General features: G+C 51.3%; 1 protein-coding gene across 1 annotated transcript in view; it reads right to left on the bottom strand.

The window, feature by feature from the left end:
• LOC139241094 (rho GTPase-activating protein 15-like) overlaps positions 1-27,500 on the bottom strand; it is a 162,811-nt gene that overhangs the window by 33,867 nt on the left and 101,444 nt on the right. Inside the window, exons 7-8 of the mRNA XM_070869783.1 lie at positions 8,156-8,230; positions 243-304 (exon numbers count right to left, since the gene is read on the bottom strand). Coding sequence (XP_070725884.1) covers positions 243-304; positions 8,156-8,230 — 137 coding nt within the window. The remainder of the gene's footprint in view (positions 1-242; positions 305-8,155; positions 8,231-27,500) is intronic.

Below are 27,500 nucleotides of genomic sequence, written 5' to 3'. Positions count from 1 at the left end.
TCAGTACCGCCCCTCCGGCAGTGCGGCGCTCCCTCAGTACTGCCACTCCGACAGTGCGGCACTCCCTCAGTACTGCGGGAGCGGGGGTGGATAAAAGAAAGCTATATTTTGTCATTTAAAATCGCTGACTTTTTCCAGGCCGGGGGCCAACAGAGGTGAGGAAAAAGGTTTTCCAGGGAGACTGTCCCTGAATATTCGAGATCATTCACTACCGGGTACCGCAACAAAAAGGCAAAACTCACTTCAGCTTCCTCCCTCCTTCCGCAATCTTTGTCTTGTTCAGAGGACCTGCCTTTTCCACCACCTATGTGACAAGAGCAACGTCTGGTTACAATGGTTAACAGGCACGACATTCCCTTCAGGAGCTGGGCCTTGCAACAATCTCAACAGCAATGCATTTATAATAATGTCTTCAACGTGGTAAAGTGTAGAGGGAGCTTTACTCTGTATCTAACCCCCTGTACCTGCCCTGGGCGTGTTTGATGGCACAGTGTAGAGGGAGCTTTACTCTGTATCTAACCCCGTGCTGTACCTGCCCTGGGAGTGTTTGATGGGACAGTGTAGAGGGAGCTTTACTCTGTATCTAACCCCCTGTACCTGCCCTGGGAGTGTTTGATGGGACAGTGTAGAGGGAGCTTTACTCTGTATCTAACCCCCTGTACCTGCCCTGGGAGTGTTTGATGGGACAGTGTAGAGGGAGCTTTACTCTGTATCTAACCCCCTGTACCTGCCCTGGGAGTGTTTGATGGGACAGTGTAGAGGGAGCTTTACTCTGTATCTAACCCCCTGTCCCTGCCCTGGGCGTGTTTGATGGGGCAGTATAGAGGGAGCTTTACTCTGTATCGAACCCCCTGTACCTGCCCTGGGAGTGTTTGATGGGACAGTGTAGAGGGAGCTTTACTCTGTATCTAACCCCGTGCTGTACCTGCCCTGGGAGTGTTTGATGGGACAGTGTAGAGGGAGCTTTACTCTGTATCTAACCCCCTGTACCTGCCCTGGAAGTGTTTGATGGGACAGTGTAGAGGGAGCTTTACTCTGTATCTAACCCCCTGTACCTGCCCTGGGAGTGTTTGATGGGACAGTGGAGAGGGAGCTTTACTCTGTATCTAACCCCCTGTACCTGCCCTGGGCGTGTTTGATGGGGCAGTATAGAGGGAGCTTTACTCTGTATCTAACCCCCTGTGTACCTGCCCTGGGAGTGTTTGATGGGACAGTGTAGAGGGAGCTTTACTCTGTATCTAACCCCCTGTACCTGCCCTGGGAGTGTTTGATGGGACAGTGTAGAGGGAGCTTTACTCTGTATCTAACCCCCTGTACCTGCCCTGGGAGTGTTTGATGGGACAGTGTAGAGAGAGCTTTACTCTGTATCTAACCCCCTGTACCTGCCCTGGGAGTGTTTGATGGGACAGTGTAGAGGGAGCTTTACTCTGTATCTAACCCCGTGCTGTACCTGCCCTGGGAGTGTTTGATGGGACAGTGTTCATAAGAACATAAGAAATAGGAGCAGGAGTAGGCCATATGGCCCCTCGAGCCTGCTCCACCATTCAACATGATCATGGCTGATCTGATCATGGACTCAGCTCCATTTCCCTGCCCGCTCCCCATAACCCCTTATCCCCTTATCATTTAAGAAACTGTCTATTTCTGTCTTGAATATATTCAATGTCCCAGCCTCCACAGCTCTCTGGGGCAGAGAATTCCACAGAGTTACAACCCTCTGAGAGAAGAAATTCCTCCTCATCTCAGTTTTAAATGGGTGGCCCCTTATTCTAAGACCATGCCCCCTAGTTCTAGTCTCCCCCATCAGTGGGAACATCCTCTCTGCATCCACCTTGTCGAGCCCCCCTCATAATCTTATACGTTTCGATAAGATCACCTCTCATTCTTCTGAATTCCAATGAGTAGAGGCCCAACCTACTCAACCTTTCCTCATAAGTCAACCCCCTCATCTCCGGAATCAACCGAGTGAACCTTCTCTGAACTGCCTCCAAAGCAAAGTATCTCCTTTCGTAAATACGGAGACCAAAACTGCACGCAGTACTCCAGGTGTGGCCTCACCAATACCCTGTATAACTGGAGCAAGACTTCCCTGCTTTTATACTCCATCCCCTTTGCAATAAAGGCCAAGATTCCATTGGCCTTCCTGATCACTTGCTGTACCTGCATACTATCCTTTTGTGTTTCATGCAACAAGTACCCCCAGGTTCCGCTGTACTGCAGCACTTTGCAATCTTTCTCCATTTAAATAATAATTGTCATGTATGTATGCTTGGTTTTACTAGCCATGAGGTGGCGCCACTGTCGGAGGTCATTGGGCTGTACACACATGTGCGCGGCCAAGGTATAAAAGGCAAGCCATCATGTAACGTAATCTTTGGGCCCTAATAAAGCAGAACCAGGTTTGTACCTGTGTTCGTTTACAGTATTCAGTCTATCGAGTTATTACATACAGAACATTTGGCGACAAGCTGCGGGATACTAAGGCTGTGAGGCCTAAGCTGAGTCCAGTCAATGCCAAGTTGCGTACGTACACTAAAGAACTCATAACGGTGATTGGCAGTGCAGTGGTCAAGGTGTCGTATGATGGTGCGGTTCATGATTTACCGTTATGGATTGTTCCAGGCAATGGTCCAACGCTGTTCGGCAGGAACTGGTTCGAAAAAATCAAATGGAATTGGAACGATATCAAAGCATTGTCGTCGGAGAATGATACTCCACGTGCTCAAGTGCTGAGCAAGTTCCCCTCGCTGTTTGAACCAGGCATTGGCAATTTCACGGGAGCCAAGGTGCAGATCCACGTGGTCTCAGATGCAAGACCCATCCATCATAAAGCTCGGGCGGTTCCGTACATGATGAGGGAGAGGGTCGAAATCGAACTGGACAGACTCCAGCGTGAAAGGATCATATCACCGGTCGAATTTAACAATTGGGCCAGCCCCATTGTTCCTGTGTTGAAGAGTGATTGCACTGTCAGGATTTGTGGAGACGACAAGGTTACAATCAACCGAGTTTTGAAACAGGATCAATACCCGTTACCAAAGGCTGATGACCTGTTTGCAACGCCAGCCGGGGGGGAAGTCGTTCACGAAACTGGATCTGACGTCGGCCTCCATGACACAGGAGCTGGCGTCGAAGAAACTTAAGTGCATCAACACTCATAAAGGACTGTTTACCTACAACAGGTGTCCTTTCGGAATTCGCTCGGCTGCCGCCATGTTTCAGAGGAACATGGGGAATCTACTGAAGTCCGTCCCTGGAACCGTCGTGTTCCAAGATGACATCCTGGTCACAGGTCGTGACACCGCCGAACATCTGAACAACCTGGAAGAAATTCTACATCATCTGGACAAAGTGGGACTCAGACTGAAACGTTCGAAGTGCGTCTTCATGGCACCGGAAGTCGAATTTCCTGGGGAGGAAAATTGCTGCTGATGGCATCAGGCCTACGAACTCGAAACCCAAGGCCATCAAAAATGCATCCAAGCCTCAGAATGTGACGGAGCTGTGTTCGTTCCTGGGTCTACTCAACTACTTCGGTAATTTCTTACCTAGATTGTGCACTTTATTAGAACCACTGCAATTGCTGCTAAGAAAAGGCGACAACTGGGTTTGGGGTGCGTCTCAAGATAGAGCTTTTGAGAAGGCTACTACTCTGCTTTGCTCTAACAAGCTGCTGGTACATTATGATCCGTGTAGGCGTCTAGTATTGGCCTGTGATGCTTTGTCATATGGGGTTGGTTGCATGCGCCAACAAGCTAATGAGTCGGGTAAACTACAACCTGTTGCGTATGCTTCTAAAAGTTTGGCAAAGGCAGAAAGAGCCTACAGCATGTCAGAAAAAGAAGCATTAGCCTGTGTGTATGGTGTTAAAAGGATGCATCGGTACCTGTTTGGTCTTTGGTTTGAACTGGAAACAGATGACAAGCCACTCATTTCATTATTTTCGGAAAACAAAGGTATAAATACCAATACATCGTCCCGCATCCAGAGGTGGGCGCTGACATTATCTGCCTATGATTATGTCATTCGCCATAGACCTGGCACTGAGAATTGTGCCGATGCATTGAGCCGTCTGCCGTTGCCCACACCGGAGGTGGAAACGCCACAACCTGCAGACCCACTGTTAGTTATGGATGCTTTTGAAAGTGAAGGAACCCCTGTCATGGCCCAACAAGACCTGGACCAGCCAGGACCCGATATTGTCGATTATGAAACGTTGTGTCCTTAGTGGTGATTGGTCTGCCGGACCCAAGCAAATGGGTGATGAGATCAAACCTTACAACCGTCGCAAAGACGAACTATCCATTCAGTCAGATTGATTACTGTGGGGTAATCGTGTTGTTATGCCTAAGAAAGGCAGAGAAATTTGTACATGATCTACATAGCACTCATCCCGGGATTGTCATGGTGAAAGCCATTGCCAGGTCTCATGTATGGTGGCCTGGAATTGACTCTGATCTGGAATCATGTGTGCATCAGTGCAACACTTGCATGCAGCTTAGTAAAGCACGAGCGGAATCTCCGCTGAGTCTGTGGTCGTGGCCATCTAAACCATGGTCCAGGATCAACATCGACTTTGCAGGTCCCTTCCTGGGAAAGATGGTTATAGTTGTGGTGGATGCATATTCCAAGTGGATAGAGTGTATAATCATGTCATCCAGTACATCCACAGCTACCATTGAGAGCCTTCGTGTCATGTTTGGCACTCACGGTCTGCCCGACATCGTTATAAGCGACAACGGACCTTGCTTCACTAGTCTGGAGTTTCAAGACTTCATGAAACTCAATGGTATCAAACATGTGAGGTCAGTTCCATTCAAACCCACATCCAATGGTCAAGCAGAGCGTGCTGTCCAAACCATCAAGCAGAGCATGAAACGTGTAACTCAAGGTTCACTGCAGACTCGCTTGTCACGCATGTTGCTTAGTTACAGGACAAGACCCCACACGCTTACCGGGGTCCCCCCTGCTGAACTATTGATGAAGAGAGGTCTCAAGACCAGGCTCTCCCTTGTCCACCCCGACTTGAACGATCACGTTGAATACAGACGTCAAAGTCAGCAGTGGTATCATGATCGCGCTGCTGTGTCACGCGACATCTCTGTTAACGGTTCTGTGTATGTGCTGAATTATGGTCAAGGTCCCAAGTGGGTCGCCGGTACTGTTACGGCCAAGGAGGGTAGCAGAGTGTTTATCGTCAAGCTCAAGAATGGACAAACATGCAGGAAACATGTCGATCAGATCAAGCTGCGGCACATGGATGAACCGGAACAGTCTGAGGAAGACGCAATCAGTGACCAACCAACCTACCCTCAGTCATCAGAGGACTCTGCTGTTATCAATGAATCTGAACTTTCAATCCCTGACGTGGTGATTGCCACTCCCATCAGATCGGCCCCAGCCCCCAGTCATAACAGACTCAGAACCCTCGCCCAAGGCTGGAGTTGAACTGAGACGATCAACTCGGGAGCGGAAAGCCCAGGAGCGTCTCAATTTGTAAACAGACTGTTACTAATAACTTAAAGGGGGATATTGTCATGTATGTATGCTTGGGGTTACTAGCCACCAGGTGGTGTCACTGTCGGAGGTCATTGGGCTGTGCGCACGTGTGTGCGGCCCAGGAATAAAAGGCCAGCCATCATAGAACATAAGAATTAGGAACAGGAGGTGGCCATCGAGCCCCTCGAGCCTGCTCCGCCATTCAACAAGATCATGGCTGATCTGGCCGTGGACTCAGCTCCACTTACCCGCCCGCTCCCCGTAACCCTTAATTCCCTTATTGGTTAAAAATCTATCTATCTGTGACTTGAATACATTCAATGAGCTAGCCTCAACTGCTTCCTTGGGCAGAGAATTCCACAGATTCACAACCCTCTGGGAGAAGAAATTCCTTGTCAACTCGGTTTTAAATTGGCTCCCCCATATTTTGAGGCTGTGCCCCCTAGTTCTAGTCTCCCCGACCAGTGGAAACAACCTCTCTGCCTCTATCTTGTCTATCCCTTTCATTGTTTTAAATGTTTCTATAAGATCACCCCTCATCCTTCTGAACTCCAACGAGTAAAGACCCCAGTCTACTCAATCTATCATCATAAGGTAACCCCCTCATCTCCGGAATCAGCCTAGTGAATCGTCTCTGTACCCCCTCCAAAGCCAGTATATCCTTCCTTAAGTAAGGTGACCAAAACTGCACGCAATACTCCAGGTGTGGCCTCACCAATACCCTGTACAGTTGCAGCAGGACCTCCCTGCTTTTGTACTCCATCCTCATGCAATGTAATCACTTTGCGCCCTAATAAAGCAAGACCAGGTTTGCAGCTGTGTTATTTTACAATATTCACTCTATCGAGTTATTACATACATAACAGTTTCAATGAGATCTTCTAAACTCCAGAGAGTATGGGCCCATTCTACACAATCTCTCCTCATAGGACAGCCCTGTGATCCCAGGAATCAATCTCATGAACCTCCATTGCACTGTCTCCAAGGCAAGCATATATTTGAGAGTTCGGGGCCAGGGGCCCAGGGACAGCACGGACCAGCCCACACTGTGCGATACGTGCGCGCACTGGGCCCGTGCAGCAGAGCAGGTCTCCAGTCGTCCTGGTTAACCCTTGCCCCTGGACCAAGACCTCGCTCTGTCAAGCCCGTGTGGTGGCTGGTGTGCAACGGTCACCCCACGTTAAAACAATCCACCCACAGGCATCTTCCACCCTTCAGGATGTAGTTCGGGATCCGGAATATTAGTTCCTTCGTTGAAACACCTGTGAACTCGTCCCTTATTGGCGTGGAAGCAAGTCATCCTCGCTTCGAGGGACTGCCTATGATAATGATCCTTCCTTAGATAAGGAGACCAGAACTGTACGCAGTACTCCAGGTGTGGTCTCACCAGGGATCTGTACAATTGTAACAAGACTTTCTTACTCATACTCCCAATCCCTTTGCAATGAAGCACAATATGCCATTTGCCTTCCTTATAGAAACATAGAAAATAGGTGCAGGAGTAGGCCATTCGGCCCTTCGAGCCTGCACCACCATTCAATATGATCATGGCTGATCATCACCTCAGTACCCCTTTCCTGCTTTCTCTCCATACCCCTTGATCCCTTTAGCCGTAAGGGCCACATCTAACTCCCTTTTGAATATATCCAATGAATTGGCCTCAACAACTTTCTGTGGTAGAGAATTCCACTGGTTCACCACTCTCTGGGCGAAGAAGTTTCTCCTCATCTCGGTCCTAAATGGCTTACCCCTTATCCTTAGACTGTGACCTCTGGTTCTGGACTTCCCCAACATCGGGAACATTCTTCCTGCATCTAACCTGTCCAGTCCCGTCAGTATTTTATATGTTTCTATGAGATCCCCTCTCATTCTTCTAAACCCCAGTCGATCCAGTCTCTCCTCATATGTCAGTCCTGCCATCCCGGGAATCAGTCTGGTGAACCTTCGCTGCACTCCCTCAATAGCAAAAACGTCCTTCCTCAGATTAGGAGACCAAAACTGTACACAATATTCAAGGTGTGGCCTCACCAAGGCCCTGTACAACTGCAGTAAGACCTCCCTGCTCCTATACTCAAATCCTCTCACTATGAAGGCCAACATGCCATTTGCCTTCTTCACCGCCTGCTGTACCTGCATGCCAACTTTCAATGACTGATGTACCATGACACCCAGGTCTCGTTGCACCTCCCCTTTTCCTAATCTGTCACCGTTCAGATAATATTCTGCCTTCCTGTTTTTGCCACCAAAGTGGATAACCTCACATTTATCCACATTATACTGCATCTGCCATGCATTTGCCCACTCACCTGACCTGTCCAAGTCACCCTGCAGCCTCTTAGCATCCTCCTCACAGCTCACACCGCCACCCAGCTTAGTGTCATCTGCAAACTTGGAGATATTACACTCAATTCCTTCACTCAATCATTGATGTATATTGTAAATGTACATTGCCTGCTGTAGCTGCATGTTAGCTTCTGGTGTTTCTTGCACAGGACACCCAACTCTCTCCATGCTATCTTCAGTACCCCACCTCCCCAGAAACGATTAACCGAAATCTCCAGTCGGTTCTTGGGCAGCTTAGCTTTGAGAGTCCATCGCCCGTGGTGATGGGTTTTGGCAGCAGTCGGAAGGCAAGCGAGGAGGGAAAGGTACTTACGGGAGAGGTTACACTTGAGCTGTCATTCATTCTCACGCAGAAGGAATGTTGCGAAAGATTTCTCCAATGCGTTGCCTACGGGAGAGGAAGGAAAAAGAAATACGTTCAAAATGGGAATTGGACCAATAATTTGGCGATTTCCCCTCCGCCACAATGAGCGATGGAGAAATGCTTGGAAGCACAGCGACATACGGAATGGATTCCTTACAGAGGAGCCCACAGTCAAACCATCCTCGCAAATAGTCATCATCATCATCATAGGCAGTCCCTCGAAATTGAGGGAGACTTGCTTCCACTCCCAAAGCGAGACCCTTGCTGGTGGACAACATAGAAACATAGAAACATAGAAAATAGGTGCAGGAGTAGGCTATTCGGCCCTTCGAGCCTGCACCGCCATTCAATGAGTTCATGGCTGAACATGCAACTTCAGTACCCCATTCCTGCTTTCTCGCCATACCCCTTGATCCCCTAGTAGTAAGGACTACATCTAACTCCTTTTTGAATATATTTAGTGAATTGGCCTCAACAACTTTCTGCGGTAGAGAATTCCACAGGTTCACCACTCTCTGGGTGAAGAAGTTTCTCCTCATCTCGGTCCTAAATGGCTTACCCCTTATCCTTAGACTGTGACCCCTGGTTCTGGACTTCCCCAACATTGGGAACATTCTTCCTGCATCTAACCTGTCTAAACCCGTCAGAATTTTAAACGTTTCTATGAGATCCCCTCTCATTTTTCTGAACTCAAGTGAATACAAGCCCAGTTGATCCAATCTTTCTTGATAGGTCAGTCCCGCCATCCCGGGAATCAGTCTGGTGAACCTTCGCTGCACTCCCTCAATAGCAAGAATGTCCTTCCTCAAGTTAGGAGACCAAAACTGTACACAATACTCTAGGTGTGGCCTCACCAAGGCCCTGTACAACTGTAGCAACACCTCCCTGCCCCTGTACTCAAATCCCCTCGCTATGAAGGCCAACATGCCATTTGCTTTCTTCACCGCCTGCTGTACCTGCATGCCAACCTTCAATGACTGATGTACCATGACACCCAGGTCTCGTTGCACCTCCCCTTTTCCTAATCTGTCACCGTTCAGATAATAGTCTGTCTCTCTGTTTTTACCACCAAAGTGGATAACCTCACATTTATCCACATTATACTTCATCTGCCATGCATTTGCGCACTCACCTAACCTATCCAAATCACTCTGCAGCCTCATAGCATCCTCCTCGCAGCTCACACTGCCACCCAACTTAGTGTCATCCGCAAATTTGGAGATACTACATTAACCATCGACCACCTCAGAACTGATCATCGTCCATGTGGCCACCTTCTCCACAAGATCCTGCAAATCCCCTGGGAGGACAGACGCACCAACGTTAGCGTCCTCGACCAGGCCAACATCCCCAGCATCGAAGCACTGACCACACTCGACCAGCTCCGCTGGGCAGGGCCACATTGTCCGTATGCCCCAGACATGAGACTCCCAAAGCAAGCGCTCTACTCGGAACTCCTTCACGGGCAAACGGGCCAAAGGTGGGCAGAGGAAACGTTACAGGGACCACCCTCAAAGCCCTCCCTGATAAAGTGCAACATCCCCACCGACACCTGGGAGTCCCTGGCCAAAGACCAGTCCGCCCTAAGTGGAGGGAGTGCATCCGGGAGGGCGCTGAGCACCTCGAGTCTCGTCGCCGAGAGCGTGCAGAAACCAAGCGCAGGCAGCGGAAGGAGCGTGCGGCAAACCAGTCCCACCCTCCCCTTCCCTCAACGACTATCTGTCCCACCTGTGACAGGGACTGTGGTTCCCGTATTGGACTGTTCAGCCACCTAAGGACTCGTGTTTAGAGTGGAAGCAAGTCTTCCTCGATTCCGAGGGACTGCCTACGATGAGGTGGTAGATTAAAACATTCCCATCACGTGACTGTGGAGCTCCTAATCAGACCCTGGAGCACGTCATCGAGCACTGCCTACAAGATATCCGCGTTGTTACACATAAGAACATAAGAAATAGGAGCAGGAGTCGGCCATTCGGCCCCTCGAGCCTGCTCCGCCATTCAATGAGATCATGGCTGATCTTCGACCTCAACTCCACTATCCCCATATCCCTCGATTCCCTTAATATCCAAAAATCTATCGATCCCAGCCTTGAATATACTCAACGACTGAGCCTCCACAGCCCTCTGGGGCAGAGAATTCCAAAGATTCACCACCCTCTGAGTGAAGAAATTCCTCCTTATCTCAGTCCTAAATGGCCGACCCCTTATCCTGAGACTGTGACCCCTAGTTCTAGACTCCCCAGCCCGGGGGGAAACACCCTCCCTGCATCTACCCTGTCAATCCCCCTCAGAATCTGATATGTTTCAACGAGATCACCTCTCATTCTTCTAAACTCCAGAGAATATCGGCCCAGTCTGCTCAATCTCTCCTCATAGGGCAATCCCCCCATCCCAAGAATCAGTCTGGTGAACCTTCGCTGCACTCCCTCAATGGCAAGTATATCCTTCCTTAGGTAAGCAGACCGACACTGTACACAATACTCCAGGTGTGGTCTCACCAGGGCCCTGTATAACTGCAGTAAGACATCTTTACTGTTATACTCAAACCCTCCTGTATTAAAGGCCAACATACCATTTGCTCGAATCACTTGCTGTACCTGCAGGTTAACTTTCAGTGATTGGTGTACAAGGACAGCCAGGTCCCTCTGTACACCGACATTTCACAATCTCTCACCGTTTAAATCACTGAGCATTGTCCTCAGAGGAAATTCGTAATCAGCCAACAAGATATCCACGCTGTTACACCGGAAGCTTTGGCCTGGATATCCGACTTGGATATTGACGTTTGATTTGCTTTGCTGCTGCCATACGAAAGAAGAAGTGGAGAGTATTCCATCACACTCCCTGACTTGTTCCTTGTAGACAGCCTGAGAAACACCGCCTCCAGTGTGCCAGTGCAGCCTTCGGTCGCCTGAGGAAAAGAGTGGTTGAAGACCAGGCCCTAAAATCCACCACCCAGCTCATGGTCTACAGGGCTGTAGTGATACCCGCCCTCCTGTATGGCTCAGAGACATGGACCATGTACAGTAGACACCTCAAGTCGCTGGAGAAATACCACCAACGATGTCTCCGCAAGATCCTGCAAATCCCCTGGGAGGACAGACGCACCAACGTTGGCGTCCTCGACCAGGCCAACATCCCCAGCATCGAAGCACTGACCACACTCGACCAGCTCTGCTGGGCAGGGCCACATTGTCCGCATGGTCCCCCAGACACGAGATTCCCAAAGCAAGCGCTCTACTCGGAACTCCTTCACGGGCAAACGAGCCAAAGGTGGGCAGAGGAAACGTTACAGGGACCACCCTCAAAGCCCTCCCTGATAAAGTGCAACATCCCCACCGACACCTGGGAGTCCCTGGGCCCAAAGACCAGTCCGCCCTAAGTGGAGGAAGTGCATCCGGGAGGGGGCTGAGCACCTCGAGTCTCGTCGCCGAGAGCGTGCAGAAACCCAAGCGCAGGCAGCGGAAGGAGCGTGCGGCAAACCAATCCCACCCTCCCCTTCCCTCAACGTCTAACTGTCCCACCTGTGACAGGGACTGTGGTTCCTGTATTGGACTGTTCAGCCACCTCAGGACTCGTGTTAAGAGAGGAAGCAAGGTTCGAGGGACTGCCTATGATGATGATGATGATGAGACAGTGGAGAGGCTTTGGGGAGTGGGGAGGTGAGACACTTGGCCGCAGAATACCCAGCCTCCGACCTGCTCTTGTTGCTACCATCATAGACAGTCCCTCGAAATCAAGGAAGACTTGCTTCCACTCTAAAAGTTAGTTCTCAGGTGACCAACTACAGAGGAATCTCCCAGTTGTCGGCCACTGGGAAAGTCATCGTTAGAATCCTCCTCAACCGTTCTCCCTTTGGCTGAGGAGCTCCTCCCGGAGTTACAGTGCAGATTCCGTCCGCTACGGGTACAGCGGACATGATCTTCACAGCGCGACAACTGCCAGAGGAATGTAGGGAACAGCAAAAACCTTGTACACGGCCTTCTTTGACCTCACTGTCAATCGTGAGGGTCTATGGAGCGGCCTCCTCCATTTCGGCTGCCCCCCAACGGATCCACCACAGACTCAATCCACATCCGGACCGGGGTCAAGCAGGGCTGCGTCATCGCCCCAACCCTCTTCTCGATCTTCCTCGCTGCAATGATCCATCTCAACAAGCTGGAGTGGAACTAAACTCACCATCATCATCATAGGCAGTCCCTCGGAATCGAGGAAGACTTGCTTCCACTCGAAACACGAGTCCTTAGGTGGCTGAACAGTCCAATACGGGAACCACAGTCCCTGTCACAGGTGGGACAGATAGACGTTGAGGGAAGGGGAGGGTGGGACTGGTTTGCCGCACGCTCCTTCCGCTGCCTGCGCTTGGGTTTCTGCACGCTCTCGGCGACGAGACTCGAGGTGCTCAGCACCCTCCCGGATGCACTTCCTCCACTTAGGGCGGACTGGTCTTTGGCCAGGGACTCTCCCAGGTGTCAGTGGGGATGTTGCACTTTATCAGGGAGACTTTGAGGGTGATCCCTTGTAACGTTTCCTCTGCCCACCTTTGGCTCGTTTGCCCGTGAAGGAGTTCCGAGTAGAGCGCTTGTTTTGGGGAGTCTCGTGTCTGGGGGCATGCGGACAATGTGGCCCTGCCCAGCGGAGCTGGTCGAGTGTGGTCAGTGCTTCGATGCTGGGGATGTTGGGCCTGGTCGAGGACGCTAACGTTGGTGCGTCTGTCCTCCCGGGGGATTTGCAGGATCTTACGGAGACAGCGTTGGTGGTATTTCTCCAGAGACTTGAGGTGTCTACTGTACATGGTCCGTGTCTCTGAGCCATACAGGAGGGCGATTATGTAGGGGAGGACGAAAACCCCTCATTTTACCCAGAAGGAAAAGGGCTGTGGGATCAGTCTGTGCTGTGAATTGAAACCGATACAGTTTGACCGTGGCAGAGCAGTGATTGGACGGGGGAGGACACCGGAGGGCCAATGGTGAGACAAAGTCAGCCCGAAACATGCCAATGGGAGAGCACTTGCTCGAAAACTGGGATTGACTCACAGCCATTATCGGACTATTGTTTTCCCCATGTTTACACTACGGAAGGAAATTATGCAGATCTTCAGAAAACTAGGGAACCCAAAACAAACCAAGGACCTACACAATGGCTACAGGAGGCCAACCCAATCAACACCCACTCAAACCTTGAGTAGGTTAACATCAGTGGAAAAAAACCCGCAATAATCTAAAACTGCTGCATTTTTCAAAATCACAAAGCCCATCAATGAGAAGAATCGATTTCAGCAGGAGAGGCGGACTGGATAGTCTGGCTATAAAAAGGGGTTTCTGACGTAGTGTGAGTGGTTCCCTGCCCTCGTCATCCAACAACCACAACCAGCAAGCCTCTCGACACTGAAGGAAAACCAGTGTCCGACGACACCGAAGATAGAAGAAACAAACCACCAGACTGCGGAAGGCACAGTAGTGAGTATAACCTCTGGTCCCCAGAACTCCCAACTCAGTTAGGCCAGGAAAGGTGGGAGGTTGGGCATTGTACTGCTAAACTTGTGTAAAGATTTTCGTTGGGGCCGTTTTAGTGGGATTTAGGGGGATTGTTTTGTTGGTGTATTGCTGTTTGTTGAGTTACACCTCGTCAAATAAATTGGAAGCCTAAAGTTCCTCTTGGAATCACCTTGTCTCAGTTCTATTGTATTACATCTCCTGATCGTGAGTCTTATGTCAGAACCGTGTAAGGGAAGCTAGGAGCGCCTCGAAAACGCTCAACTGTGTGTCACAGGCTAGGGAAGAAGGGGTTAGGAGTGTTTGACACTCACAGGTGCCTCACAGGCTAGGCATAAGCTGTGGGGACGCACGAGTCTCAAAACCCCCTTCATAAGCTGTGGACACAGTCTCTCCAGGGGTGCTCTTGCAGCACTCAGGGTACCTCACAGGCCAGGCATAAGCTGTGAGGGCAGAAGCCCAGAGAGAGACACCCAAGGCACAACAACACTCCCCGAGAAAAGCCCTCACAGGTACCACTGCAGCCCTGTAGACCATGAGCTCGGTGGTGGATTTGAGGGGCCTGGTCTTCGAACACTCTTTTCCTCAGGCGGCCGAAGGCTGCACTGGCGCACTGGACGAAATCTGCCAGTGCAAGAAATTATCGAACCAGTGGGAACCTGTTCAACCTTCGTTGTCTCCAGGCCAGACCCAAGACCACCCCAAAACCTCTGTTGCCACAGTATTTATGTGGCTGGCCCGGTGACGTTTTCGGTCAATGGTGATCCCCTCCCCCAGGATGCTGATGGTGGGGGATTCGGCCGTTGAGTAGCAAGGGGCGGTGGTTAGACTCTCGCTTGTTGGAGATGGTCATTGCCTGGCACTTGTGTGGGTACAAATGTTGCTTGCCGATTATCAGCCCAAGCCTGAATGTCGTCAGGGTCTTGCTGTGTGCGGGCGCGGACTGCTCCATTATCTGAGGGGTTCCTTCTTAGGCGGTTCCCCCGGAGTCGGGGATGACTTGCTCCCACGCTAACACTGAGTTCTCAGGTGGCTGATGAGACCAATGCGGGACCCACAGTCTCTGTCACAGGCGGTGTCTGGGGCAGACGCTGGTTGGAGGGAGGGACGGGTGGGTGGGGGGGGGGGTTTAGGTTGTTGTGTGCTCCTTCCGCTGCCTGCGCTTGGCTTCTGCATTTCAGTTTCAGAATAAGGGGTCTCCCATTTAAGACGGAGATGAGGAGAACATAAGAAATAGGAGCAGGAGTAGGCCATACGGCCCCTCGAGCCTGCTCCGCCATTTAATACGATCATAACATAAGAACATAAGAATTAGGAACAGGAGTAGGCCATCTAGCCCCTCGAGCCTGCTCCGCCATTCAACAAGATCATGGCTGATCTGGCCATAGACTCAGCTCCATTTACCCGCCCGCTCCCCGTAACCCTTAATTCCCTTATTGGTTAAAAATCTATCTATCTGTGACTTGAATACATTCAATGAGCTAGCCTCAACTGCTTCCTTGGGCAGAGAATTCCACAGATTCACAACCCTCTGGGAGAAGAAATTCCTTCTCAACTCGGTTTTAAATTGGCTCCCCCGTATTTTGAGGCTGTACCCCCTAGTTCTAGTCTCCCCAACCAGTGGAAACAACCTCTCTGCCTCTATCTTGTCTATCCCTTTCATAATTTTAAATGTTTCTATAAGATCACCCCTCATCCTTCTGAACTCCTACGAGTAAAGACCCAGGCTACTCAATCTAGCATCATACGGTAACCCCCTCATCTCCGGAATCAGCCTAGTGAATCGTCTCTCGACCCCCTCCAAAGCCAGTATATCCTTCCTTAAGTAAGGTGACCAAAACTGCATGCAGTACTCCAGGTGCGGCCTTACCAATACCCTAAATGGCTGATCCGATCATGGACTCAGCTCCACTTCCCTGCCCACCCCATTATCCCCTTATCGGTTAAGAAACTGTCAATCTCTGTCTTAAATATATTCAATGTCCCAGCCTCCACAGCTCTCTGGGGCAGCGAATTCCACAGATTTACAACCCTCTGAGAGAAGAAATTCCTCCTCATCTCAGTTTTAAATGGGCGGCCCCTTATTCTAAGACCATGCCCCCTAGTTCGAGTCTCCCCCATCAGTGGAAACATCCTCTCTGCATCCACCTTGTCAAGCCCCCTCATAATCTTAAATGTTTCATAAGATCACCTCTCATTCTTCTGAATTCCAATCAGTAGAAGCCCAACCTCCTCAACCTTTCCTCATAAATCAACCCCCTCATCTCCGGAATCAACCGAGTGAACCTTCTCTCAACATCCTCCAAAGCAAGTATATCCTTTCTTAAAGACCTGGCTGGAGAGTCTGCAACAAGGTGTCACAGTCTCAGGATAAGGGATCGGCCATTTAGGACTGAGATGAGGAGGAATTTCTTCTCTCAGAGGGTTGTAAATCTGTGGAATTCGCTGCCTCAGAGAGCTGTGGAGGCTGGGACATTGAATATATTTAAAGTGGAGAAGCCATGATCTTATTGAATGGCGGAGCAGGCTCGAGGGGCCGAATGGCCGAATGGCCGACTCCTGCTCCTATTTCTTATGTTCTTACAATCGGCAACAGGTCATGCTTGATAATTGGGGTTCCACAGGGCTCAGTGCTGGGTCCCTTGCTTTTTGTGATATATATCAATGATCTAGACTTGAATGTAGCGGGTATGATTAAGAAGTTTGCAGATGACACTACAACAGGCCGTGTGGTTGACAATGAAGAAGAAAGCTGTGGACTGCAGGAAGATATCGATGAACTGGTCAGGTGGGCAGAGCAGTGGCAAATGCAGTTTAATCCGGATAAGTGTGAGGTAATGCATTTGGGGAGGGCTAACAAGGCAAGGGAATACACATTAAATGGTAGGACACTGAGAAGTGTAGAGGAACAGAGGGACCTTGGAGTGCAGGTCCACAGATCCCTGAAGGTAGCAGGCCAGGTGGATAAGGTGGTTAAGAAGGCATACAGAATACTTGCCTTTATTAGCCGAGGCATGGAATACAAGAGCAGGGAGGTTATGCTTGAATTGTATAAAACACTGGTTAGGCCACAGCTGGAGTACTGTGTGCAGTTCTGGTCACCACATTACAGGAAGGATGTGATTGCACTGGAGAGGGTACAGAGGAGATTTACCAGGATGCTGCACTGCAGAGGGTACAGAGGAGATTTACCAGGATGTTGCACTGGAGAGGGTACAGAGGAGATTTACCAGGATGTTGCACTTGAGAGGGTGCAGAGGAGATTTACCAGGATGTTGCACTGGAGAGGGTACAGAGGAGATTTACCAGGATGTTGCACTGGAGAGGGTACAGAGGAGATTTACCAGGATGTTGCACTGGAGAGGGTACAGAGCAGATTTACCAGGATGTTGCACTGGAGAGGGTGCAGAGGAGATTTACCAGGATGTTGCACTGGAGAGGGTACAGAGGAGATTTACCAGGATGTTGCACTGGAGAGGGTACAGAGGAGATTTACCAGGATGTTGCACTGGAGAGGGTACAGAGGAGATTTACCAGGATGTTGCACTGGAGAGGGTACAGAGGAGATTTTCCAGGATGTTGCACTGGAGAGGGTACAGAGGAGATTTACCAGGATGTTGCACTGGAAAGGGTACAGAGGAGATTTACCAGGATGTTGCCTGGGACTGGAGAATTTTAGCGATGAGGAAAGATTGGATAGGCTGGTGTTGTTTTCTTTGGAACAGAGGAGGCTGAGGGGAGACCTGATTGAGGTGTATAAAATGATGAGGGACCTGGATAGAGTGGATAGGAAGGACCTGTTTCCCTTGGCAGAGGGGTCAACAACCAGGGGGCACAGATTGAAAGTAATTGGGGGTAGGTTTAGAGGGGATTTGAGGGGAAATGTCTTCACCCAGAGGGCGGTGGGGGTCTGGGGTGGAACTCACGGCCTGAAAGGGTGGTAGAGGCAGAAACCCTCACCATATTTGGATGTGCACTTGAAGTGCTGTAACCTACAGGGCTACGGACCGAGAGCTGGAAAGTGGGATTAGGCTGGGTAGCTCTTGGTCGGTCGGTGCGGACACGATGGGCCGAAATGGCCTCCTTCCGTGCGGTAAATTTCTGAGATTCTATAATCAACGCACCCCAGCCCCTTGCAAATGAAAGAAACGTGTCTGCATTCACCTAGTGCCTTGATCTACCCTCTCCAGTGTCTCGCAAATTTTATTCTCATTGCCTGCCAAAATGTTATTTTTTTATCAACAAAAACGCAAATTGGAAAAATAAGAACCGCTGGTACTCTCCTAAAGCACGCAGGCAAGCGTCGGAAGTTTATTGTGAGATTTAACTGTCCCTGGACACCGTCGGGACAGTGAGCAGCTTAATTAGTGAGGGTGGGGAAGTATAAACTATTGGATTGCAATGTAAACATCCGGACATGTTTCTCAGCACAGGCTCGTGTCAAGCCGTTGGATATTCGGGAAGAGAGAGGGAAAATAAGGACATAAGAAATAGGAGCAGGAGTAGGCCATTCGGCCCGTCGAGCCTGCTCCGCCATTCAATACAATCATGGCTGATCTTCTACCTCATCACTGTCCCCATGCCCCTCGATTCCCCGAGTGCCCCAGAAATCTCTCGATCTCAGCCTTGAATATACTCAACGACTGAGCCTCCACAGCCCTCTGGGGCAGAGAATTCCAAAGATTCACCCCCCTCTGAGTGAAGAAATTCCTCCTCATCTCAGTCCTAAATGGCCGACCCCTTATCCTGAGACTGTGTGACCCCTGGTTCTAGACTCCCCAGCCCGGGGGAAACACCCTCCCTGCATCTACCCTGCCAATCCCCCTCAGAATGTTGTATGTTACAATGGGATCACCTCTCATTCTTCTAAACTCCAGAGAGTATGGGCCCAGTTTGCTCAATCTCTCCTCATAGGACAATCCTCTCAACCCAGGAATCAGTCTGGTGAACCTTCGCTGCGCTCCCTCTATGGCAAGTATATCCTTCCTTAGGTAAGGAGACCAAAACTGTGCACAATACTCCTGGTGTGGTCTCACCAGAGCCCTGTATAATTGCAGTAAGACAGCTTCACTCTTGTACTTCAACCTCCTTACAATAAAGGCCAACATACCAATATTGCTTGTTGTATCTGCATGTTAACTTTCAGTGATTTGAGTACAAGGACTCTCAAATCCCTTTGGGCTGTTGTGATAACTGCCCTCCTGTATGGCTCAGAGACATGGACCATGTACAGTAGACATCTCAAGTCGCTGGAGAAATACCACCAACGCTGTCTCTGCAAGATCCTACAAATCCCCTGGGAGGACAGACGCACCAACGTTAGCGTCCTCGACCAGGCCAACATCCCCAGCATCGAAGCACTGACCACACTCGACCAGCTCCGCTGGGCGGGGCCACATTGTCCTCATGTCCCCTAGACACGAGACTCCCAAAGCAAGCGCTCTACTCGGAACTCCTTCACGGGCAAACGAGCCAAAGGTGGGCAGAGGAAACGTTACAAGGGACCACCCTCAAAGCCTCCCTGATAAAGTGCAACATCCCCACCGACACTCGGGAGTCCCTGGCCCAAAGACCAGTCCGCCCTAAGTGGAGGGAGTGCATCCGAGAGGGCGCTGAGCACCTCGAGTCTCGTCGCCGAGAGCGTGCAGAAACCAAGCGCAGGCAGCGGAAGGAGCGTGCGGCAAACCTGTCCCACCCTCCCCTTCCCTCAACGTCTATCTGTCCCACCTGTGACAGGGACTGTGGTTCCCGTATTGGACTGTTCAGTCACCTAAGGACTCGTGTTTAAAGTGGAAACAAGTCTTCCTCGATTCCGAGGGACTGCCTATGATGATGATGACTCTCAAACCCTTTTAAGTACCAACATTTCCCAGTTCCTAACCCTTGGAAAAAAATATTCTGCTTTTCTGATCTTCGTACCAAAGTGGTCAATTTCAAATTTCCCCACAGTGGGCACTTAACCTGTCTGTAAGTCAGGTCGGGGCCTTCGAAGGATTGTACCACTGCAAGGTACAGCCCGTGCTAGAGAGCGACGGCTGTGAAAAGGGCGACTAGATTGGACGTCATCAAAATCCAGGTCGGTGATTGGAGCGTGGGCAGGTACAGCAGGAGCGGCGAGAGATCGTAGAGCGACCTGATCGGGGCCCAGGAGAGGCGAGAGTTCGGGGCCCAGAAGAGCCGAGGGCCCAGGGGCAGCACGGACCAGCCCACACTGTGCGATATGTGGGCGCACTGGGTCCGTGCAGCAGAGCTGGTCTCCAGTCGTCCTGGTTAACCCTTGCCACTGGACCAAGACCTCGCTCTGTCAAGCCCCGTGTGCAACGAGACCTGGGTGTCATGGTACATCAGTCATTGAAAGTTGGCATGCAGGTACAGCAGGCGGTGAAGAAGGCAAATGGCATGTTGGCCTTCATAGCGAGGGCATTTGAGTATAGGAGCAGGGAGGTCTTACTGCAGTTGTACAGGGCCTTGGTGAGGCCACACCTGGAATATTGTGTACAGTTTTGGTCTCCTAATCTGAGGAAGGACATTCTTGCTATTGAGGGAGTGCAGCGAAGGTTCACCAGACTGATTCCCGGGATGGCAGGACTGACATATGAAGAAAGACTGGATCGACTAGGCTTATAACCACTGGAATTTAGGGGATCTAATAGAAACTTATAAAATTTTGACGGGACTTTTAGATGCAGGTTAGATGCAGGAAGAATGTTCCTGATGTTGGGAAAGTCCAGAACCAGGGGTCACAGTCAAAGGATAAGGGGTAAGCCATTTAGGACCGAGATGAGGAGAAACTTCTTCACCCAGAGAGTGGTGAACCTGTGGAATTCTCTACCACAGAAAGTTGTTGGGGCCAGTTCGTTAGATATATTCAAAAGGGAGTTAGATGTGGCCCTTACGGCTAAAGAGATCAAGGGGTATGGAGAGAAAGCAGGAATGGGGTACTGAAGTTGAATGATCAGCCATGATCATATTGAATGGTGGTGCAGGCTCGAAGGGCCGAATGGCCTACTCCTGCACCTATTTTCTATGTTTCTATGAGTGGTGGCTGGTGTGCAATGGTCACCCCACGTTAAAACAATCCACACACAGGCATCTTCCACCCTTCAGGATGTAGTTCGGGATCTGGAATATTAGGTCCTTCATTGAAACGCCTGTGAACTCAGCCCTTTCTGGCATGAAAGCAAACCACCCTCGCTTCGAGGGACTGTCTATGATGATCTCTTTGACACCCTCCTCACAGCTTACTTCCCCACCTAGCCTTGTAGGCACGTGGGAACACCACCCCCTCCACGTTCCCCTCCCAGTCACACACCATCCCGACTTGGGAATATATCGGGTCGTTCCTTCATCGTCGCTGGGTCACAATCCTGGAACTCCCTCCCTAACAGCACTGTGGGAGCACCTTCACCACACGGACTGCAGCGGTTCAAGAAGGCGGCTCACTACCACCTTCTCAAGGGGCAGTTAGGGGGATGGGCAATAAATGCCCGGCCGGACTAGGGGGAAATAGCCTTAAAATTAGAGCCAGACCTTTCAGGTGTGAAGTTGGGAAACATTTCTACACACAAAGGGTGGGAAAGGTTTGGGACTCTCTTCCGCAAACGGGAATTGATGCTGGGGGCCAATTGTTAATTTTAAATCCGAGATTGATAGATTTCTGTTAACCAAAGGGTATTACAACAACAACAATTATTTGTGTATTTATATAGCACCTTTAACATAGTAAAATATCCCAAGGCGCTTCACAGGAGTATTATAATAAAGTTGACAAAGAGCCACACAAAACAAAGTTACGGCAGGTGACCACAAGCTGGGTCAAAGAGCGGAGGTTTTAAGGAGCGTCTTGAAGGAGGAAAGAGAGGTGGAGAGGTTTAGAGAGGGAGTTCCAGAGCTTGGGGCCCAGGCAACAGAAGGCACGGCCACCGATGGTGGAGCGATTATAATCAGGGATGCTCAAGAGGGCAGAATTAGAGGAGTGCAGAGATCTCGGAGGGTTGTGGGACTGGAGGAGGTTACAGAGATAGGGAGGGGTGTAGGGAGCTGGAGGAGGTTACAGAGATAGGGAGGGGTGTAGGGGGCTGGAGGGGGTTACAGAGATAGGGAGGGGTATAGGGGCTGGAGGGGGTTTCAGAGATAGGGAGGGGTGTAGGGGCTGGAGGTGGTTACAGAGATAGGGAGGGGTGTAGGGGCTGGAGGGGGTTACAGAGATAGGGAGGGGTGTAGGGGTTGGAGGAGGTTACAGAGATAAGGAGGGGTGTAGGGGCTGGAGGAGGTTACAGAGATAGGGAGGGGTGTAGGGGGCTGGAGGAGGTTACACAGATAGGGAGGGGTGTAGGGGCTGGAGGAGGTTACAGAGATAGGGAGGGGTGTAGGGGCTGGAGGGGGTTTCAGAGATAGGGAGGGGTGTAGGGGCTGGAGGTGGTTACAGAGATAGGGAGGGGTGTAGGGGCTGGAGGAGGTTACAGAGATAGGGAGGGGTGTAGGGGGCTGGAGGAGGTTACACAGATAGGGAGGGGTGTAGGGGCTGGAGGAGGTTACAGAGATAGGGAGGGGTGTAGGGGCTGGAGGAGGTTACACAGATAGGGAGGGGTGTAGGGGCTGGAGGAGGTTACAGAGATAGGGAGGGGTGTAGGGGCTGGAGGGGGTTTCAGAGATAGGGAGGGGTGTAGGGGCTGGAGGTGGTTACAGAGATAGGGAGGGGGCGAGGAGGCCATGGAGGGATTTGAAAACAAGGATGAGAATTTTGAAATTGAGCTGTTGCTTAAACGGGAGCCAATGTAGGTCAGCGAGCACAGGGGGTGGTGAGTGAGTGGGACTCGGTGCGAGTTAGGACACGGGGCACAGGGGGTGATGGGTGAGCGGGCCTGGGTGTGAGTTAGGACATGGGGCAGTGAGCACAGGGGGTGATGGGTGAGCGGGACTCGGTGCGAGTTAGGACACGGGGTCAGCGAGCACAGGGGGTGATGGGTGAGCGGGACTCGGTGCGAGTTAGGACACGGGGTCAGCGAGCACAGGGGGTGATGGGTGAGCGGGACTGGGTGCGAGTTAGGACACGGGACAGTGAGCACAGGGGGTGATGGGTGAGCGGGACTCGGTGTGAGTTAGGACACGGGGCAGTGAGCACAGGGGGTGATGGGTGAGCGGGACTGGGTGCGAGTTAGGACACGGGACAGTGAGCACAGGGGGTGATGGGTGAGCGGGACTCGGTGTGAGTTAGGACACGGGGTCAGCGAGCACAGGGGGTGATGGGTGAGCGGGACTGGGTGCGAGTTAGGACACGGGGGGGCAGCCGAGTTTTGGATCACCTCTCGTTTACGTGGGGTAGAATGTGGGAGGCCGGCCAGGAGCGCAGCGCGTTGGAATAGTCAAGTCTGGAGGTAACAAAGGCACGGATGAGGGCTTCAGCAGCGGATGAGCTGAGGCAGGGGGACGGAGGCCGGCGATGTTACGGAGGGTAGAAATCGGCGGTGGTAGTGAGGGACATGAGGCAAAGGCGGGTACAGGCAACTCGCGATTATCTGGGCCCCTGGCGGTCCGGGTAAACGATTTTGCCGCTAGGGTGAGTGCAGGAACTTGCCGAGAACGTTTGGGGCTGAAATTCATACTTTAATGCTTTTCTGCTTCTGTGCACTGCAGGGTGGGATTGTCCACCTATTCATTTCAATGTAAAGTGACAGAATTCTGATCTGATTGCCCATGTATAGAGTTGCAGAGGTGTCAGAGAACGTAAAGGCAGCAGGGAAGGGAGGAGGAGTTGGGTAAACTTTTGCCCCTCTGAACATGCTTCCAGCGTGATGGTCTGGACAGTGCCTTAAAAGAGCGGGGTTGGGAGCATTGCGTTCGATCTGATAACGTGAGGACGGGTCGCTGTATGAGCGGACAGTCTGTCCAGGTCCGAGTTCATTTGATTGAGGATTTTGATTGGAAGTCCATGCTTCGCGCAAAAACTCAATAAATATTAATATAAAAATATCGGTCAAGGGAAAAAAAATCAGAATATACCTGGCTGTAAAAGCACATGTTTTAGTACTTACTTGAGATTCAACATTTCAATGAAGTTCACAGAATAAGTACAAATGTTGCTCTACATGGGACACAATCACAGTTTTAAAAAGTGCCATTGCAGCAGATTCTCCGTTAGATCCGTGTACGGATAATCGAGAGTTGCCTGTAGATGGAGTTAGGTCACAGATCAGTCATGATCTCATTGAATGGCAGAACAGGCTCGAGGGGCCGAATGGCCTGCTCCTGCGTTCATCGGAGAAAAAGACTGCGCGGAGATAGGAAAGAAAGAGACGGACTTGCATTTAAATAGCGCCTTTCACAACCTCGGGATAGCTCAAAGTGCTTTGAGCTTCAAATAAGTACGTTGAATGTTGTAATAAAAGGGAACGCAACAATCGACCTGCACACAATCTCACAAATAACAATCGGATATTGAGCAGATCATCTGTTTTAGTGATGTTGGTTGAGGGATAAATATTGGCCCCAGGACACCGGGGAGAACTCCCCCTGCTCTTCTTCCAAATAGTGGCCCCGGGATCTTTTACATCCACCCGAGAGGGCAGACGGGGCCTCGGTTGAACGTCTCATCTGAAAAAAGGCGCTCCCTCAGTACTGCCCCTCCAACTGTGCGGCGCTCCCTCAGTACTGCCCCTCTGACTGTGCGGCACTCGCTCAGTACTGCCCCTCCGACAGCACAATACGGTGCTCCCTCAGTACCGCCCCTCCGACAGTGCGGTGCTCCCTCAGTACTGCCGCTCCGACAGTGCGGTGCTCCCTCAGTACTGCCTCTCCGACAGTGCAGCGCTCCCTCAGCACCGCCTCTCCGACAGTGCGGCACTCCCTCAGTACCGCCCCTCCGACAGTGCGGCGCTCCCTCAGTACTGCCCCTCCGACAGTGCGACACTCCCTCAGTACCGCCCCTCCGACAGTGCGGCGCTCCCTCAGTACCGCCCCTCCGACAGTGCGGGGCTCCCTCAGTACTGCCCCTCCGACAGTGCGGCGCTCCCTCTGTACCGCCCCTCTGACAGTGCGGCGCTCCCTCAGTACCGCCCCTCCGACAGTGCGGCGCTCCCTCAGTACCGCCCCTCCAACAGTGCGGCACTCCCTCAGTACTGCCCCTCCGACAGTGCGGCGCTCCCTCAGTACCGACCCTCCGACCGTGCGGCGATCCCTCAGTACCGCCCCTCCGACAGTGCGGCACTCCCTCAGTACCGCCCCTCCGACAGTGTGACACTCCCTCAGTACTGCCCCTCTGACTGTGCGGCACTCGCTCAGTACTGCCCCTCCGACAGCACAATACGGTGCTCCCTCAGTACCGCCCCTCCGACAGTGCGCGCTCCCTCAGTACTGCCCCTCCGACAGTGTGACACTCCCTCAGTACCGCCCCTCCGACAGTGCAGCGCTCCCTCAGTACTGCCCCTCCGACAGTGCGGTGCTCCCTCAGTACCGCCCCTCCGACAGTGCTGCGCTCCCTCAGTACCGCCCCTCCGACAGTGCGGCGCTCCCTCAGTACCGACCCTCCGACACTGCGGCGCTCCCTCAGTACCGCCCCTCCGACAGTGCGCCGCTCCCTCAGTACTGCCCCTCCGACAATGCGGCGCTCCCTCAGTACTGCCCCTCCGACAGTGCGGCGGTCCCTCAGTACCGCCCCTCCGACAGTGCGGCGGTCCCTCAGTACTGCCCCTCCGACAGTGCAGCGCTCCCTCAGTACCGCCCCTCCGACAGTGCGGCGCTCCCTCAGTACCACCCCTCCAACAGTGCGGCGCTCCCTCAGTACTGCCCCTCCGACAGTGCGGCGGTCCCTCAGTACCGCCCCTCCGACAGTGCGGCGGTCCCTCAGTACTGCCCCTCCGACAGTGCAGCGCTCCCTCAGTACCGCCCCTCCGACAGTGCAGTGTTTCATAGAATCACAGAAATTTACAGCACGGAGGGAGGCCATTTCGGCCCATCGTGTCCATGCCGGCCGACCAAGAGCTACCCAGCCTAATCCCACTTTCCCGCTCTCGGTCCGTAGCCCTGTAGGTTACGGCACTTCAAGTGCACATGCAAATGTGGTGAGGGTTTCTGCCTCTACCACCCTTTCAGGCCGTGAGTTCCACCCCAGACCCCCACCGCCCTCTGGGTGAAGACATTTCCCCTCAAATCCCCTCTAAACCTCCCCCCAATTACTTTACATCTCTGCCCCCTGGTTGTTGACCCCTCTGCCAAGGGAAACAGGTCCTTCCTATCCACTCTATCCAGGCCCCTCATCATTTTATACACCTCAATCAGGTCTCCCCTCAGCCTCCTCTGTTCCAAAGAAAACAACCCCAGCCTATCCAATCTTTCCTCATCGCTAAAATTCTCCAGTCCCAGGCAACATCCTGGTAAATCTCCTCTGTACCCACTCCAGTGCAACATCCTGGTAAATCTCCTCTGTACCCTCTCTAGTGCAACATCCTGGTAAATCTCCTCTGTACCCTCTCCAGTGCAGCATCCTGGTAAATCTCCTCTGTACCCTCTCCAGTGCAACATCCTGGTAAATCTCCTCTGTCCCCTCTCCAGTGCAACATCCTGGTAAATCTCCTCTGTACCCTCTCCAGTGCAACATCCTGGTAAATCATCTCTGTACCCTCTCTCGTGCAAATCACATTTTTCCTGTAATGTGGTGACCAGAACTGTACGCGGTACTCCAGCTGTGGCCTAACCAGTGTTGTACACAGTTCCAAGTCTGTAAGGTTACTAACCTTCAGAAAAATGCAGACCATGAACTAAAAAATTGATTGATCCAAGCTTTTTGAATTAAGCTGGACAATTAAGAACATTCTGTCGAGGACATACAACTGATTTCATGTATAACAACGATGGAGTTTACGTGAGACCCTGAACTTGATTGACCAGGGTGGGGAAAACAGCCACTGTCGACATCGAGTTTGTAATAAGACCAGACAACAAAGGACCCCCACGGAATGCAAATTTTGGGCTCAGAGCATTCAGCATAAGGAAATATCTTTTGCATTGTCGACTCCACGTGCAAATTAGTAGCCATTCAAACCCATCACAAACCAGTTAAACGGATCAATAATCGAATTTCCTCCCAACGGGTAACTTATTCAAAACCTGGCTAGAAATATATGGACACAGACACACAAGCAGCAGGAGGAAGAATACATGAATGAAACAGGAAGCAGGCAACAGAGGAAGGCCACAGAGGCAGGAGTAAGAGACAGAAAAGGACACAAAACACAAAAGGTTAGTATGCAGGTACAGCAAGTGATCAGGAAGGCCAATGGTATCTTGGCCTTTATTGCAAAAGGGGATGGAGTATAAAAGCAGGGAAGTCTTGCTACAGTTATACAGGGTATTGGTGAGGCCACACCTGGAGTACTGCGTGCAGTTTTGGTTTACGTATTTACGAAAGGATATACTTGCATTGGAGGCAGTTCAGAGAAGGTTCACTCGGTTGATTCCGGAGATGAAGGGGTTTGACTTATGAGGAAAGGTTGAGGAGGTTGGGCCTCTGCTCATTGGAATTCAGAAGAATGAGAGGTGATCTTATCGAAACGTATCAGATTATGAGGGGGCTTGACAAGGTGGATGCAGAGAGGATGTTCCCACTGATGGGGGAGACTCGAACTAGGGGGCATGGTCTTAGAATAAGGGGCCGCCCATTTAAAACTGAGATGAGGAGGAATTTCTTCTCTCAGAGGGTTGTAAATCTGTGAAATTCTCTGCCCCAGAGAGTTGTGGGGGCTGGGACATTGAATATATTTAAGACGGAAATAGACAGTTTCTTAAACGAGAAGGAGATAAGG

The sequence above is a fragment of the Pristiophorus japonicus genome, chromosome Y (assembly GCF_044704955.1).
Source record: "Pristiophorus japonicus isolate sPriJap1 chromosome Y, sPriJap1.hap1, whole genome shotgun sequence".
Lineage (NCBI taxonomy): Eukaryota > Metazoa > Chordata > Chondrichthyes > Pristiophoridae > Pristiophorus > Pristiophorus japonicus.
This window is presented reverse-complemented; position numbering and strand designations above follow the sequence as displayed.